The sequence below is a fragment of the Anser anser genome, assembly GCF_964211835.1.
Source record: "Anser anser genome assembly, chromosome: 3".
NCBI classification, from domain to species: Eukaryota; Metazoa; Chordata; class Aves; order Anseriformes; family Anatidae; genus Anser; species Anser anser.
Genome location: NC_139722.1, coordinates 49,860,821 through 49,878,018, shown reverse-complemented (window position 1 = coordinate 49,878,018; position 17,198 = coordinate 49,860,821). Strand labels below are relative to the sequence as shown.

Here is a 17,198-nt window from a genome sequence, read left to right as displayed (position 1 = left end):
ATGTCTTCATAATGTTTTAGATATATCCACAAATGAATACAGCAACTGCTTTGTGGTAGCTGTTGGTGCTTACAGCACGATAAGGAAGCTGAAGCAGGAAGGAGTTAAGTGACATGATGAGTTAATTGCAGAACTGGGAATTAGATGGTGTGACCCTGAGTCAGATTTCATAATCAGTCAGCTGCACTGAAACTCCAAGCCCTGGCTGCAAGCTGCAGACTGATTGGTGTGGCTTTACCTACATACTGGATAAGCTGCACCTGGGCTGGAGGAAGTCTGCATCTGCTGCATGACACAAAGCTATGCAAAGAGGAACCAAAATATCCACCTTGGCCCACATTTCTCTGTGAAACCAAAAGGTAAGCTGCAGAAATTCTCAGGTTGTACAGCTACACAGTGGAATAGACATTTCTTACAAATCTAAGAATCTACCTCATTTGCAAAACATACTGAAACAGCTGCCCTTTTTGCAGCTTGTTCCAGGGCTCCTCAGACACACCTCTGCATACCTTGGCATATGAGGAAAACAGACATGGATGGCCACATTCCAGTTTCTTGCCCAGTCTTTTGGCAAAGTGGAACTGGAACATATAATTCTTTAGTGGCTCATAACAGGCAGCGCACTCCAATAGAAAAGTAATGTACAAACTAGTCTAGTGGTGTTTATCAAGTATGGTCCATTTCTCAGTGAAAAATAGACCTGAAATACCCCTTTTCCTCGTTTATTGGCTGGTGTGCTCAATGCTATTGTGTGCAAGATGAAAATCCCAGAAACATAAACTCAGCTGGGGATAAAAACTACAAAATAGTGAAAATTGACATATGAACACAGGATTTAAAAAAATAAATAAAATTAGGTCCAACTCTGTTTGAAACTCAGATTTCTCACACGTTGTCGTACAAACTAGATCTAAGTTATAGGACAGTACATCACCAGTTCATTCTCTGATCAACTGCAGATTATTTCCACTACAATTTCCCTTTCATATTGATGTATTTACTTGGTATTTCTGCATTCTACTTACTATCCTATCATCAATCCTTTCACCTCATAAAGAAACTAAGTGGCATTTTTTCCTAGTCATCCAAGAACACGGCTTGTAATGCTTGTAGTGTTATCCCACTAAACCACTAAGTGCTTTTCTTTTCCTCTGTTTGCAAAATAGCCTACAGGTGTATTCATAACATTCTGCATAGAAAGTTCATAAGTTCATATTGTCCACATAAAACAGATACCTTCAAAATAAGAGTTATGTTTTAAACACATTGTGTTTGTATGAACATATCTATACTAGAAATGTATTAAACATAGTAGACATACAGTAAATACCTATATCAGATATACTTACTTAAGACAATATTCAGCAATAATGTCTCTTCTGAGTTCCAGAACTTCATCCTATTATGAGAAAATATTTTCATGTAGGACTTACATGTCTAACAAAGCCCCCTAAAAATGTAATTTTCTATTATTTTAATTTTATAAAACCAGGTTATGCACAGCATTAGAAATATCTCAAAAATGTAATTTCAAAACTGTAAGGATGATAAACATCAAGAAATTTCAACAAGTATGACAGATCCAGCAGTTAAGGCAGTCTTGTAAATAAATCCAGAATTATTTTATTCAAGTCAGGTTCACATAATTTTGTTCAAAAATTCTTTCACATTTCCCAAAAGAGTTTGCAACTAGCAGTTATTTTGTCACATACATATCTAGCCTACTCGGCTGGCAAGAAGCTTATGACTACATTAAACTAAATAACTTATGCTGACAATTTTCAAAAACAGAATAACCATTAAGAGTTTGTATAGAGGGATTTCGGTTGTTACTACCTGGTAAGTTCTTAAAGACCACACCTAACCTGTTATGTTTTCAGCAACAGATATGGAATCACAAACAGTTTAATTCAGGATCCATGTTTTCACCTTTATCTTGACACTGGATAAAGAGGAAATTTGCAAAAGGCAAATAGGATGCCTATCATGGTACTTTTACAATTTTCTATGACTCTCTAAACAAACAAAACCAAAGGGGGAAAAAAATGCTAGAAATATTTATGAAAGGAGCCTTCCTCATGTAGTGCCTGCTGTTAGCTAGAACTACTGTTGGGTGCTTCATACATAAAAGCCCGGAACAGTTCTGCATCCAATAGTATAATTATAGCCAGAATTTACCTCCTTACTATACTCAGAATTTACCTCCTTACCTATTTTGAAAATCATCTGGGAGCAATGCCCGTTAGCGTTCACACCTTCAGTGAGCCATGTGTCTGCAGATTGCTGTTCCTTTCCATCTGCCTGTCACGAGCCCTGTAGCCATGCCCATGGGAGAGCTTGGGGGAGGGAACAGCACAGTAGAAGAAGGTTCCTTTGGGTACCTTCAACCTTCCCTAAGTGGGGGGCTGCCTATCCCTGAGGTGAAAATGAGGCATTTCTTAAACATAAGAAATCTGCCATTTCCTCCTTTACAACCAAACTGAGCTTTTTACTTTTGGACTCTCCCCTTCAGTTCCATATAACACATCCTCAAAGCCACTCACCAAGGACCCTCAAGTCTCCCGCTACTGCTGCTATGGAGCTGGGCCACAATCTGCAGCCCTGAGTCTGACCTGCACACCCTAAGCACATCCAACCTTCCTCACCTCCTCCAGGTCTTCCACACCTGCCATCGGGCATTGCTCCTGTGGGTGCTTGGGCAGCCCATAAGTACTTGACCACCTGCAAGAAAGTTGCTGACCTCTGAAGTCCCTTCACAGATGAAGAAATTGAAGTCCACAGAGTCTCAGCATCATTTCCAAGACCACACAGGCAGTGCATGATGGGGGAGGTCATGGCAACAGGGTGCTCTGCGTATCAGAACGGTGTTCTAACAGAATACCTTTCTCACTAAAGCAACCACAAAGTGTAATGTGAACTCTACATTACCGCTTTGCCTATGTGCCAAAAATCAGCAATCCTTCTCAAAGAGGCTAAGCTTCCTGATGTACTTACAGGGTTTTGCATTCTGCTGCCCAGCATTTCCTTCTTTTGGATGAAAGTGTTCAGCATCATATCTCGGGGCCCCAGTTTCTCCAGTTGAATGGAAACAAAGGCTTCAGGAGGCCTGACAAGGGAAAAAAAAAAGCATGCAAGTTGAGAGGAATCCCCTCTCAAAGGTCAGTTGATAACTGTCATCTGAACTCAAATAATTTCTTTAGATTAGACACAACTTCTCCAACTATATCCAGTTTGCTGGTTCCTTGTATATAACAGATATAAATGCACACAATTTTGTGGATCAGCTACCAGTGACGAGATGAGCCCTGAGGACAGTCTCCCATTCTGCTTATTTTTAATTTCATTGCAAGTAAGATAAATGGTTAAAAAAAAAGCAGCTAACTAAAAATAATGCATCTCCTTATACTGGCATGGTAGTATCAGGATATGTGAGGCTGCCTGGGCTAAGATGCAAATGTTGAATACCCTTTTATTTGTACCTTCAAACCATTCAATCAACACAGTTTTCAGTGTTCAACTTCCAGATGATCAGCACTGAATAACATTAAAAATTATATAAACTGTGTCTTGTCAATACCTTACTAGTACACAGTACCTCATGGAAAAGCCAAGAAATCTGGCCAAGGAATGAGTATGTCGGCATATGAGTGCAGAGGCAAACCTCTGCTCTGCAGAAGTGGCATTGTATTGAATGGCTTTATTCTGTCTCACTTACTATTTCTCACAATTTTGTGAAGTTGTCAAGTGTAAGGGCACTGATGTTCAGAAAACCCTATGAGATATCTGGATTTTCTCCTTTAAATAACAGGTTATCTCCACAGAATTTGATGTGAAGCTTGAATCCCGTTGATGGGGTATGGCTAAAGGACCACAATACTCCGACAGAGTCACACCAAGAAGCGGGGAGTCTGTGACCATGGCCTTCCAATCGAGAGCACATCATTATGTTTTATCACTGAGGAGGACTATGAGAATGTAAAGCAGCACGTGCTCAGGATTCGCATGTACATCAGACCAACCCCTACCCAGTGACAGGGGCTTGGCCAGTCTGTAACAAATACCTGTGAAAGGCATGGTGTAAACCTGAAGAACGCCCAGAAAATGATGTGTCCGGCGTGGTTGCTGGCAGCAGCTGATCCTCTGCTTGGCTTCCAGACACTGAATTTCTTCCACTTGCTGAACTCCTCTGACTTGTTAGACTTAGATTTCCTCCCTAAAATGTCATGAATATCAATTCTGTGCTTGCTCTCATAAAGAATGGCAGCTCGTCCTACTAAATCAATGCAGATTTGCAATTCTGTGTGCTCTCACTTACGCTAACTTTACGATATAATAATTCACTGGGATCACTGAAAGTCACAGAAAAAAATCATTTCTCATTGAGCAAAGGCATAATGAAACTGTAGAAGCAGTGGAGTCAGAGGCAGCACCCAATTTATAAATCAGACAACATTCTCGACATTCAATCAGCTACAAATAAAATATGAATATTCCCAAATATTCACTTTTTCAACTATGTACAAATAATTGCATATCCAGACCACTTGTCTGGAAAATGATTTTGCCTCCCTATGAACAGCCCCAGTGGATCCTGGTATGATGGAAACGCAGAAAATTCTGCATATTTATGCAAAAAAAAAAATCCTAATTTTCAAGAAGGAATGAGTGGTAGTTTTTTAAGTCTTAAAGTCTTATTTCAAAAGTGGCACAGGCACTTCGTGGTCCAGCTTTCTTTGGCTTTCCCTATTAGTTGCAGGTGAGCTAGGAAGGACACTAATTCCCTTGCAAGTCAAGAAGAACTATTGTCTTTTGAATAGATTGGGAAAGGGAGAGACCAAAATGGGAAAAAAAAAAAAAAGCCATGTTTTGAGAGTTTACTGAGTTCCTTCTTCTAAGTACAAGCCTGACTTGGTTTAGTGCCAGCCTTCATATGGGTCTGCCCAAGAACACCTCTGCTCTGTTGTAGTAGAAAATGGACCTTTTACCCAGAGGATAATTCTTCCTGCTTTGGCTGAGCACAGGGAATATACAACTTGTATTATAAAAATGCGGTCTGTAACTGCCTTAGAAGTGAATGGGCAAACACGAGCAGTGTCATTTCTGACAAGAGGACATCATTCTTGAGAAATATCTCTGCCTATAAAAATGTCAGCATGGAAAAGCCTCCATATGTTTGACACGGAATTTATAAATATATGGAAATTTGCTGTTCTCAACGTCTTTAGACTATGAAACCAGTATTGAACAGGCTGGTCTGAGCGAAGGCTTATGGAAGGCCCACTGGGCTGGTTAAGTCTGTGCCTTTCATGGCACAGCCTGCAGGTCTTGGCTCACAACCATCTAGGTGAGGGAGGTGTTTCACGTGGACCCTAGGATATGCCAGGGGCCTTGACCTCTTTCTGAGGATGGCCAAAGGACACATACCACCCACAGCACTCGGGGGTCCCTCACTGCAGACAGCCTGTGACATCTTGATAATATATCCAACAATCTTTCTTCCCTATTCAAGGAGGGTAAATAAGACTTTTTTCCAGTTTTACTTGTTAATCTGGCATAACAGATGCATGAGCTCCTTATCATTGCCTCTGTTGGTCATATTAATTGTTCTGTGTGAGTTTGATTGCCTAGCTAATAGCCATTGACTGTAAATCAGCAAAGACTGATCCAGAATGGATGAGGCAGCTGTTAAATGATTTACAGAGGAGAGGAGACATCTGAAAACAAAAATTGCATCCTATGGAAAATAAATCATTCACCATTTAGACAGGAAAAGAGCTCCAAATGCTTGGAAGATCAATCCTTTTCACCTCGGGGGATGATGAGCTGTTGCCAGAGTAAGACTACTCATAGTTATCAGCAGAGACACACAACGCCAACAGTTTGTATGGCAGTACAGAATGATTTGGGAAAGAAACCAAGGCTGGAACTGTTCATTTCCGCAGAGGATTTCAGTGCCACAGGATTTGGCTAGAAATTAGCCAGGAAGTCTCAGACTTGTCACAGAAAGGGAAAGGAAACCAGGGACAAATGAAACCATGGCCTCTCTGGTACCTGCTGGTCCAGTGAGCCCTGGGAGCCAGGGCTCCCACAGCCAGCTGTCCCAGGAATGTGGTCTGGGTGCTGCCCAATTTTCCATTAGATCAGTCCATGGTGTGAAGGGTTCCTGGTCAGCAGCACACAGGTAGTTCTGCCAGCACCATGCTGAGCAGCTTTCTGGCTAGCCGTCAGGACATCAGTTTGCTTGGGCTGATGGACTTCAGCTGCACGGTGGTGCCAAATCACTGTCCTGCTTTATGTTAGGGCAGGATACAAGCCGTGCAGCTGTGAAACAGGTTTGTTCTGATGAAGTTTACAATCTTTGGGGTGAGTGTTGGCCCTAGCAGCTCCCTTACATGTAAGGAAAGGAAGTATATAGAAACTGTATACTATGTTTTGCTCTAGGAATGGCAATTCATGCTCAGGAGCTTGTAAGTCACAGCAGCAGAGGATGTCTTTCCCTCCCCTCCCCACACTGCTCTGAATAACCCAAAATGAGACAACTGGGAGCCATGGTGAAATGTATTTGTCCTTTTTAAACTTAGTAAGAAACTGATGTCACGTAAGAAATATTTTAGCCTTTTTCCCTTAGCTGGTTCAAACCATCTCTAACAAGTTTTGAACCATCTGCCTAATTTTAAATACATTTGACAAAAGAACAGAGCTCTCAAGGGTATAATGTTGCAAATTCAGCATGCAGCTAAATTGGGGATCCCTCCTTCCCCACGGAAAAGGCACCGAGAGTTCAATCCCTAGCCATTTTGCTTGGCCTGCTCATCTCCCACTGGCATGAATACTTCCCATAGGAAAGAGTGTTGACCATATTTCTGTTTTCAGAAGACAGAAGAAATTAAAGCAGCAGGAGCTGATGGTATCGCCATCCCAGAAGAGTACATATTTCAAGGTCAGGTTGTGATTGCTAGCCTTCCTGCATACTACAGGCTATAAGATTTCATCAGTGCCTTTTGAATCCAATTCATCTCCAATTTCTTTCAGCCCTACCTTGAGGTATATTTTTAGCTATGCCTCATCACTTACCCAACTAATAAACTTTAAATAAATCACTGATGTGACGCTATTTATTTTTATGTCATATGCTAATACACAATCCCTGCAGTTCCTGCAGTCATCAGTGATGCTGTTCCAAGTGTTGCACAGGACCAACATCCAATCAATTACAAGCAGAATTAACAGATGCCCTCTTTGGGCTAAGTCTGACAAAACCCACTACTAGTGCAATGTGAGGAGGAAGGTGATGCTAACCTTTATGTCCAGGGTATGGGCAGGCTGGACCAGGTAACAAAATGAGGCTTGCTGAACAGCTGCCAAAAGAGCATTTTTCTGAGTGACCTGGCAGGCAAGGATAAGTTGCATGTTCTTTATTCCAGATGGACACAAGAGCTAAGGAGAGTGAAAACAACGAAGCATTAGGCATTTTATGCATTAGCCATTTACTAGGCATTGCCTTGGCAGTTTTGAAGGTGGTTTGCATTACAGATATCACTCTTTGTCTTATACTACTTCAGCATCTTAATTTAGTGAAAGAAAGGGTAAGGGAGCATTCTGCTATATTTGTAGATGTTATCATTGAAACATGAGTAAATGTAGAGATCAAGAAAACATTTAGTTCATTTGTATTTAGTGGGCTTTATTCTCAGCTCTACTCTGCAGAGCATGATGTTACCAGAGCATGCAGCAAAGTGCAAACAGGCTGGGAACCGAGTAGATACCAAATAAAATACATTTGTTTTTCCTTGACAAATTTTTAACTACATGCCACCCTGCTGTAGAGTACAGGTCATGAGTGAGCTGATGGCAAGGAGACTTTGAGAACAGCTTTAAAGAAGAAACCTCCACGGCTTGGCACTGTGCAATACTGCTTTTATACTCTCATACAATAGAGGAAAGGACTTAGAATGCAAAATGGCACTGAAGACCAATTGAAGACCAAAACAATTTTCTTCCTTTACAGAACTCTCTACAGTGTTATTACTATGCGTGCACACAGCCACATGTATGCATCCTGCTCTATTTAATAAAGTTCCTCAGACAAAATCTTGCTGACTTAATGAGTTTCATCCCAGTAAGGATGTCTGAATTAGGCCACAATCTGAACAACCACATTTTCAGTGCAACTTTATGAAGTTAATTACAAAACAGTACACTAAATTATACTATTACTCAAAGTGTAGAGAAGTCGGTATTGTCTAGCAAACATATGGTTGAGGCCCTTACACACCCCTGCAAATAAATAATAATACATATTCTTCACTTATTCTGCAAATTAAATCATTCACCTGCATGACAGCATCTCTTGTACGAAAACTAAACTTTCCGATATGACTGTCGATTTCTTGAATGCTTAATGGTAAGCTAGATGGGATATATCTGCAACAGAAATAAAATTATCTATAAACATAATTTATGACACAGATAGAAGCCAAACTGAGGATGAAAGGGCAATTTAGTTCCTAAATTAGAGATCCTAGAATGTTGCTTTAGTTTTCAGAAATAGTTTCCTAAGAAAAATAATATCACTCATGAAGTTTTGTGCTTAAATTTACAATGATTCACTAGCTCTTCCTGGATGAGCTTGGTCTAAACCACTGAAAAATCTGCTTGTTCAGTTTGATGATGTCTTGCTGGCCTTGTATTGGCCAGCAATATATAACAGAATAATTGGCCTAACTTTTTTTTTTTTTCACTGCTCTCCTGTCTCCTTTATTTTGATGTTCATCACTGGCCATGATTCAACTTGCAGCTGAAATTTCATTCCAAGTTGCTTGCAACTGCTAAACTTTTTTTGGAACAGCCTGATTTTTGCAGATGGCAAGAGCGTACACAAGTGAATGGGATACAAGGAACAGCACATGACTGCAAGTGGTATACCCACAGGTAGGAAGAGAGCCCTGTTGCCTTGTTAGCAATAGGGAATGACAGGAATGCCCTTCCTAAATGTGGTAAGAAAATTCACAGGTTGTTTCCTTTCTTCCTCCTAAAGCTTGGTCTAAAATACACACAAACACACACATAAACCAGTGTGAGTATATGTACCAATTCTTTAAAAAGTAAATCAAAGCAAACGCAAAATCTACTTGTTCCAGTCACTTTTCCCAGGGGAAGAGGGATGATGATAGATTGTATTATCCTTGTGCAGAGATTGGGTTTATTTGTAGTCACTGAGTGCAAAACAAAGATCAAAGTTGTCACTTCATAAAGTGCAGTATAACTCTGGAAGAATAAGCTTTCTCCATGCTCAGAATTACAAGTTTACTCATCACAGTTCTTGAGGTTCTGGTTTGCTACCTTCAGGATCTGGGGCAGCCATTTTCAGGATAGCCTTGTAGGGCATCTCTCACTTTAAAAGAGAATGCATTTTAGTTCCAAAACTGTTACTTTTCCACACAAATTCTGCTTCTCCTCACTTTCACTGTTCAATGTCTTTAAATTAGAATTATTTGATCTCAGGCTGTGTAGAAAAAGGAAACTAATCATGTACCATTTCATATTTTCCACGTGAATAATTTTATATAATTTATGCTCTGAAGTTTTTGTGGCCTATATTTGAGCCTAAGCAGTTTGAAGACTTGGGCACATCCAACCTAAAGAGATTATGTCCTCTGAAACACAAAAAAAAGTTCAGTCTACCTGTCAACACAGCTGTCATCTTCCAAGAGAGAGGTAATGAATATTGGCGGGAGATGGTCTGCTTTCTCCTTGTGAACTGCAGATTCAAAGTGTGCTGGCCTCAGATACAAATGGAACTCCCCAAAACCTGTTTCCATTGCAAAAGCCTTATATAACCTAGAAACAAAAACATGTGGATGTATTTGAAAAATTAACTTTCTCTCTGCTGTAAGTAATGCACCCCTAGAAATTTACATCCAGCAGGTTCACTTCAACAAAACATCTGCATTCAACTTCAAATATTTCTTGTCATCTGAAATAGTATGGTAGACATGAAGCAAACAAATACTGTAACCAGATAGCTGATGTTTGCTTGGTATTTACCATTCAATTGATACAGACAAGACTTACAAACAGTAAGCTGAGAGTCTACAGTGTCACAAGGAAAAATCAAGAGAAATATGCTAATGGTCCTATTTATAAAGGACTATATTTGGCAGAGAGGTGAAGAATATAATTTTAGACAAGAAATTGGGAGGAAAACTGACTGTAAGAAAGGAGGTTTCAATAGCCAAGCACAGCTCAGACACGTTATTACTATGAAAACACGGACTTCATAACTTAAGAAACTTTTATTCTAAAAGCCCCCAATATGACAAAACGCCAACACAACCTCCCCAGTATAACAAGTGATCAGGGCAGTGCATCAGCAGGTGTAAACACGTGGTCTAGATGTAACCACTAGCTCAGGAAATCTCTAAAGCACCAGAAGTTGGACACTGTTTATACTCCCTCCCTAAGGATCCATCACTGTATTCCTTCAGATGCAAGACCAAAGAAACACTGATCTGATCTGTGATCACTCTTTTCATGTAATACCAGAAGATGGCATAAAGAGAAATGTGCTATTTAATACAGACTGCAAAGGAATAAAATTATCCCTTCCTCCTAACACATCAGACAGGTGTTTTATCAATTAATAAATCAAGTCACTGAGAAGCTATGTTGTGAGAATGTTATAAAGACATAAATGGGACCTAGAAGTCATGGTTCTCAGTTCTTTAAAATCAGGTAGAACTCCCCTGCCTGCAAAGGTAGGGAAAGAAAAGGGAAGGAGACAAAATAATTTATGAAAGACACCATGCACATCACTCAATCACATGGAGCACAGCCAAAATCAACTCTAAGGTCTTAAAACAGAGCCCTGTGTAATGACTACAAATGCTGCTCTCATAGTTAACCAGTACAAACACATGAATAGCCTATACAGCACAGACATCAACACACAGATAAGCTTAGTGGTACTGCGCAAAGGAAACAAAATGTTAATGCAAAAGAAAAGGTGTCTGAAAGGTGAATGTGTCAAACAAAACCAGAGACAAGCAAAATTCAGACTAAATCTGCACCATCTAGTTTTACTATTCTACCAAAGCACGTCCTTTTTCATCAGATGATGGTAGAAGGAACTACCATCTGGACTGAGGAGCTGAGGAACACTGAAGAACAAAGCGAGAAGGGCTATCAGGAACAGTTCATACAATGTAAATGTGTACTTATGAGCTTCCACTCCAGGCATGGACAGACAGACAAGTAATAGGATTAATTCTTGCAGATCACCGAAAAGTCTGAAAGAAGATATGGTAATGAGGTAGATGAATCCATAAATGTAGGTGCATTTATTTCATGTTACTCTGCATAGCAGGAAAAAAAAAAACTTACTAGCCTTTGATTTTTCAGTCTGAATCTGAGTGTCTAACAATTCATACTATAATGAATAGTGAACTTCGTCATATCAGGTGAGGATGTAAAAATAGCCTCTCAACATGTCACCCTGAATAAAGTACACGTTTATACTGGCGTTCAGACTGCCTTAACCATCTATTAAATGAAGATAATGTTATGCTTTAATGGCCTTACATATGCATCATGAAGTCTTACTTTTTGTCACTGAATTCTCATCCTTTACCAGAAAAAAATGATAATTTACTGCTGCTTTTCAGGGATTTCTAGGTATGTCATCTCCGGTGAGTATGTCCTTTTGGACTTGATCCCAAAACAAAGGCCAGTAACCACCCGATCAGCTCATCTGTCTCCTCTGGATAACTTTTACATCATTTGACAAATATCAATGAAATATGACATGAAGATAGGGCTTTCAAAATACTAAGTTCCTACCAGTTTCATGAAAAAAGGTGAATTGATACTGATTTTTCAACTAAATGAAAAGTTGCAGTGTAAACTTACCCCATATTAATTACCAGAAAAAATGTGTATGCATGCATGAGTATTGGAACACAAAGATAACTCAACCAAAGGAATAAGTTTTCTAATAAAATGCAGGTTTTAATTAATCTGATAATTCAAACAAGAAACACAAATTACCAAGAAAAGACATCTTCTTGCTTCATGGACTCACTTGGGTTGAAGTAAATGAACTTGTTTGTTAGTTTGCCTAAGAAAGTTCCAGATAGCAAATTACAGATGTTCAAGAATGTTTTATTTTAATGGAGAAGAGCTATGACAGAAAATTAGGTTTTCCATCAAACTAAGTTTGCATGGTAATGGTTCACATATCTTAAAGATATGTGTAGGTTTTCTGCTGCTGAAAACAAACGCTTCTGACTTTTTGATATGGAGCATAAATTTTCCAGAAGAAAGCTTGAAAAAGAGTTGAGACAAGGAGAAAACATAACTGGAGTGTCATCTATCTAATACACACAACTTTGCTATTGCAAGCAATCACGTCCCCCAAATCCTTTTCATGAAAGAATCAAGCCACATTTTAAAACTGTGTTAGTTTCCTACCCTCCACTCTTTTTGTTACAGAACTTTGTTGTCCGATTCTTAAAAATCTCCATTTAATTTCCAGCTTAAATTTATTCACAGTGATTAGATCCATTTGTTCTGCTGCCAAAATTGGCCGTTAGCTTAAATAACTGCTCTCCATTCCCAGTGCTTATCTTCCTGATGTATTTATAGGGAACAATCATATCTTCTCTCAGCCTTCATTTTTGCTAGGACAAACAAGCCAAGATCTTTGATTTGCTACTGTAAAATGCATTCTGTATTTCCCCTCATCATCCTATTCGATCATCTTTGCTCCCCTTTGAATCTGAATTTATCTTTCCTGAACACAAATCTCCAAGCTATACTTAATAATCCAGGTGAGACCTCACCAGAATCACATACAAAGCATCAATTCTCCCTATCTCTATGGGAAACAAAACTCATTGCCTGATTCACAGTAAGATACCATGACTTCCTCCCCTGCCATGGTTGCAAAATGTTGGTAGTTTACAGTCATCCAACGGCCAGACATACAGTTCTTCCTCCTCCTCCGCTGCTTCCAAATAATAAGCTCAAAGCTCACGAGAGCTTTCTTTCCTAATATTACACATAACCTTAAGCTTTGTGTTGTTAATGTTTATCTCATTCCTACTACCCCAGTCCTTAGAACCACAAGTTCTTCCTGTAAGATATTCCATTTATTTTCCATATCATTTTTATCTTCCAGCACTATAATGCCCTAATTTTAATAACACACTCTTATGCTTTCTACTGAGCTCATTAATAAAAACATCAGGTAATATGGAGTTGAGCAAGTTGAACTTCAGCAACAACATGCCTCCCCAAGTCACTAGGTCAATACTATCCTTTGTGGTCTCCCCATTAGCTCAGTCCTTATCTTCTTTGTCTTCCTGTACAAATTGTCGTCATCTCCAGCTTGTGATAATTTCCTAAATGCAGGACACTGACTTCCTTTGTGTAGATTATTTTCTGTGTTCACAAGGCTCAGTACATCCAGGACAATTTTTATGCTTTTCTCTTTCTGGTAGTGAAAAAAGCTTCTGCTTCTTGTGTGCCTTTTGTTATATTGCAATATTTTTTCATAAGAAGGCAGTTAAAATAATCATCTGCCTCTTCACATTCATTCGATCAGTGAATTCCTCCTTCTTCTCCTTTTGACAAAATTTCAGTAGGATCACAGGATTTCCATTTTCACCGGGCAAAGGGCCTGTTCTGTTAAGCTTTGATGAGCAGCCTCAAAAACAGCCTCTGATCTGTTTCTCAACTTTAGAATATAGCAAACCTCTGTAATCCCCACACCACATTTCCACATGACAAATAAATGTATCTCCCACAACACAAACGGAAGTGCCCCCTCTCTCTCTGATTTTTTCCAGCTATAGTAGCTGGCCAATTCAAAAGTTACTGTTTCCTACAAACCACATCTCTCTTAGGTCATCATAGATAAACAGGCACTACTAATCCACTAACCTGGCTAACTGTGCACTCTCTGTTGCCACCTCTACCAAGCGATGGCGGAGCGTGACAAGCTCCAGGAGCGTGGAGAAGGAATCCAGCATCAAGAACTGTCTTCCTCTGCCTTCCATTCTTTCTTCATCTGCTCCCATCCCTAATAGTGACAAAGCTATCTCTTGCACCAGCATGGGGTCCTCTATCAGCACATCTGCAAACAACTGCAAGGAAAAGAAAAACAGCCATCATTTATCTACAGATGACAAAGTTTTTTAAATACTTTAGGGAACTGATCTCCTTTTTGTTTTTCTTCATGACTGAAGTTGCTTCTGACTTGCAACACATGCAAGGTCATGACTAGGTCCACCCTGACCTTTCATGACCTCTAGAAATATACTGGAGTTTTTTCCACTTGCTTTCAAGGTAGAGACACTGAATCTATAATCCTGAGTTTACACAAAGGACTTAATATTAAGTCCATTTCCTGGAACACGAGATATTTGCCTTTTATTATCGCTATTGTTATTATAAGAATTCTGAAGGCTTTCAGATGTATATATCCTTCTAGAGAAGGGGCTCTGTAACTTGATTCACATTACTAGGCTATTCCTCCTATAAAGAATGTGCAGATCCCAACACATGTGCCACTGTAGGTATGATATTTCCAAAACAGGGACAGTAAACTCATAAGGTCAGCTAACTCAGCAGAGCTAGAACCCTCTTCTATTGGGATGGTGGAAGCCCCCGAAAGAGCAGACATCCCAGGAAAGGAAAATGCTAAAAAGCTGCAGCTAGGTAACATGGAGTCGGACAGAAGCTAATGGCCCATTAGCTGTTGTGCTGTGGCACTGTTAGCAGGAACAGCTCCTGGCTCTGTGTGTAGGAAAAAATTTTCTCTGTCTCTATCTGTCACAGCTTGTACAACTGTGCCACTCTGCTCATGTCACACAGGCAGACGTGGCCACTATTATAACTGAATGGCTTCACGCTTTGCTGCTTGTGATGAGTGGGTTTCACACAGAGGAATTAAACCAGAAGGGGCCAGAGGCAAGGAGCTCTTGGCTTCTAGGTATGTATTAGATGCTAAGGAAGTTCTTCACATAACCCACAATGTTGTGCAGCTGCAGGGTGGGAAACATGGTGCAGATTTATGCTGTAAGTAATATGTAGCTTTCAGGTGTGAAAATACAGTACATACCTATCCAACCAGATGGTTGGGCTACAAAGGATAACAGACTGTGGCCAAAGGGCAGTGAAAGCTGAAAAGCCACATCTGAGTACCGATGCAGTGAGTCTAAAGCTAGGCTAATGTTAAAGTACCCACTTTCATGGTTACTGTTTAATATTCTGTCCCCATAGGAATATTAATATTAAGATGAATTAATCAAATTCACTGTCAAGTTAGAGCTGAGCAAAGGTGGTGTGGGACAAATCACTCTTCTCCTTTGAATGCTTTTCTGGCACATCCGAAGGTATCCTAAATAGCATGAGTGAATCACAGAACATGAGGAAGTCTGAACCCAAGCACACTGTTATTAGTAACCAAGTCTAGATTTCAACACCTGCTGCTTGCTAAAACCTTCACAGCTACATTGAAAAAAAATAGAAAAGACAACACCCCAAAGTTAAGGGTCAGAAGTTGTGCAACTTTATTTTATCCCTCTTTCCCAGCACTTTACAATGTGCTTTTGTAATTCTATGACTACGGATGGGTGTGACACAACAGCCTATCTTCATGTGCTCCCCCACAGAATTGCTACAAAGAGAATAGCATGGTCCCTATTTCCAAAGAGGACAAGAGAAGAGCAAATAAGCTTAGATCACAGCAAGGCAAATCTGTGCTAGACTTTAAGGAGAACTTGCTAATGGTGATGCTGGTGAGGCACTAGAATAGACCATGTCTATCATATGGCATGTCTGTGAACAGGACATTTCTTTATCACATGGAAATAACATAAGTATAGGTGATCCTGGCTTGAGGTAAGAGAAACGTCTCCCAGCTTCCTAGGGATCATTTGATTGTGTAGTTCCAGAATTCGCTTTTCTTTTTATATGGCCTCTCCTATATTTCTTTGTAGGAAAAGTATCTGTTCCCAGGCTGGCAGCATCTGTACCTCACCCCTGGGTAATTTGTTTATTACAAAGCTGAAGGATGTTTAGGAAATCATATGGGGAATAAAAATTGGATCTTGGAAAACCTTCATTAGTGAAGGGTTGGAAAAACATGGAAGAATGAGGTCTAGGGTCACAAATGGAGCAGTCCAGGAAGGTGAGAAATGTTGATTATGGCACACAATCATAAAAGAAAGTTATCATGTAAAGACTGCATCATCGTATCTATGCAAAAGGAAACCAAATTAAATCTGCACTGGCAAAGGCAAATTTCCTAAAATTTAAGTGCATGACTTTAACAGCCTTAGTGTCTTCTAAACATTGCCTTCTGGCATGCATTTGTCTCATTTTTAGCTTCTCTTGGAGGAAAAGGAATGGGAAAGAAATTTCCCTTTTCCCCTTGGCAACAGCAGGGTGGCAACTCTAAGATCCATGTACAGATCTCTGCCACTGACTTGTTTAAAATTAAAAAAGCAAAGAATCATTTATCATCTGCAGCGTGCAGGAAGAGTGGAACACTGCCAGTGGATTTTATTGGCATCAGAAGGATGCTGGCTAAGTAATTTTGGGGATTCACTCTAGGGCAGGGAGGAGAGTATCTGAGGTGGCTGTGCCCTTTGCAATGGTTTCTGTGTTTTCTTACCCACCACTGCCTCCACTGCAGGCAACATGGATGACAGTGAAAGCTAACAGCCCCTCACGCCCACTTTCAGTGCTCAGACCCAAATCAAACATGGGTGGCTTAGTCCAGAGATGTTACTGCAGTGACAGTGGAAAATCCTGATTTGCCTCATGTTATAGAAAAACCAGGGAACACAGGAACATATTTCCTCCCTACCAAACATGGTGCAATTGCATGTATTCCTTTAGTTTATGATGGCCAATCTTGGCAGCAATGAAAATATAGCATATCACTACCTATTGAGCCTTTCCAAACTTTAACAATGCTCCAAAGCATAGCTGTACTATGAACATGTAGAGAAAAGAGATAAAACCATTTATTTTCCATTTCTGGCTCTCAAGCATCAATTAAACTGGCTAAAAAATAACATTCTTTTTAAATCAACCCAATAGAGACATCCAGCATCAATAATTTCATTCAAAATAATTAGTATTTATCAAAATTATAACCAACCAAATTCAGAGTCCTACACCAGGAAATT

The 17,198-nt window shown here is 39.8% G+C and overlaps 1 protein-coding gene across 7 annotated transcripts in view; it reads right to left on the bottom strand.

Annotated features, from left to right (window-relative positions):
* LOC310897824 (uncharacterized protein) overlaps window positions 1-17,198 on the bottom strand; it is a 92,774-nt gene that overhangs the window by 43,349 nt on the left and 32,227 nt on the right. For 6 of the 7 annotated variants that reach the window (XM_083831847.1, XM_083831851.1, XM_083831852.1 and 3 more), the window contains exons 20-26: window positions 13,942-14,144; window positions 9,685-9,840; window positions 8,334-8,424; window positions 7,300-7,437; window positions 4,062-4,213; window positions 2,995-3,106; window positions 1,350-1,399 (exon numbers count right to left, since the gene is read on the bottom strand). In XM_083831847.1, the coding sequence (XP_083687973.1) occupies window positions 1,350-1,399; window positions 2,995-3,106; window positions 4,062-4,213; window positions 7,300-7,437; window positions 8,334-8,424; window positions 9,685-9,840; window positions 13,942-14,144 (902 nt within the window). The remainder of the gene's footprint in view (window positions 1-1,349; window positions 1,400-2,994; window positions 3,107-4,061; window positions 4,214-7,299; window positions 7,438-8,333; window positions 8,425-9,684; window positions 9,841-13,941; window positions 14,145-17,198) is intronic. The other variant, XM_083831853.1, reaches the window with a different exon arrangement.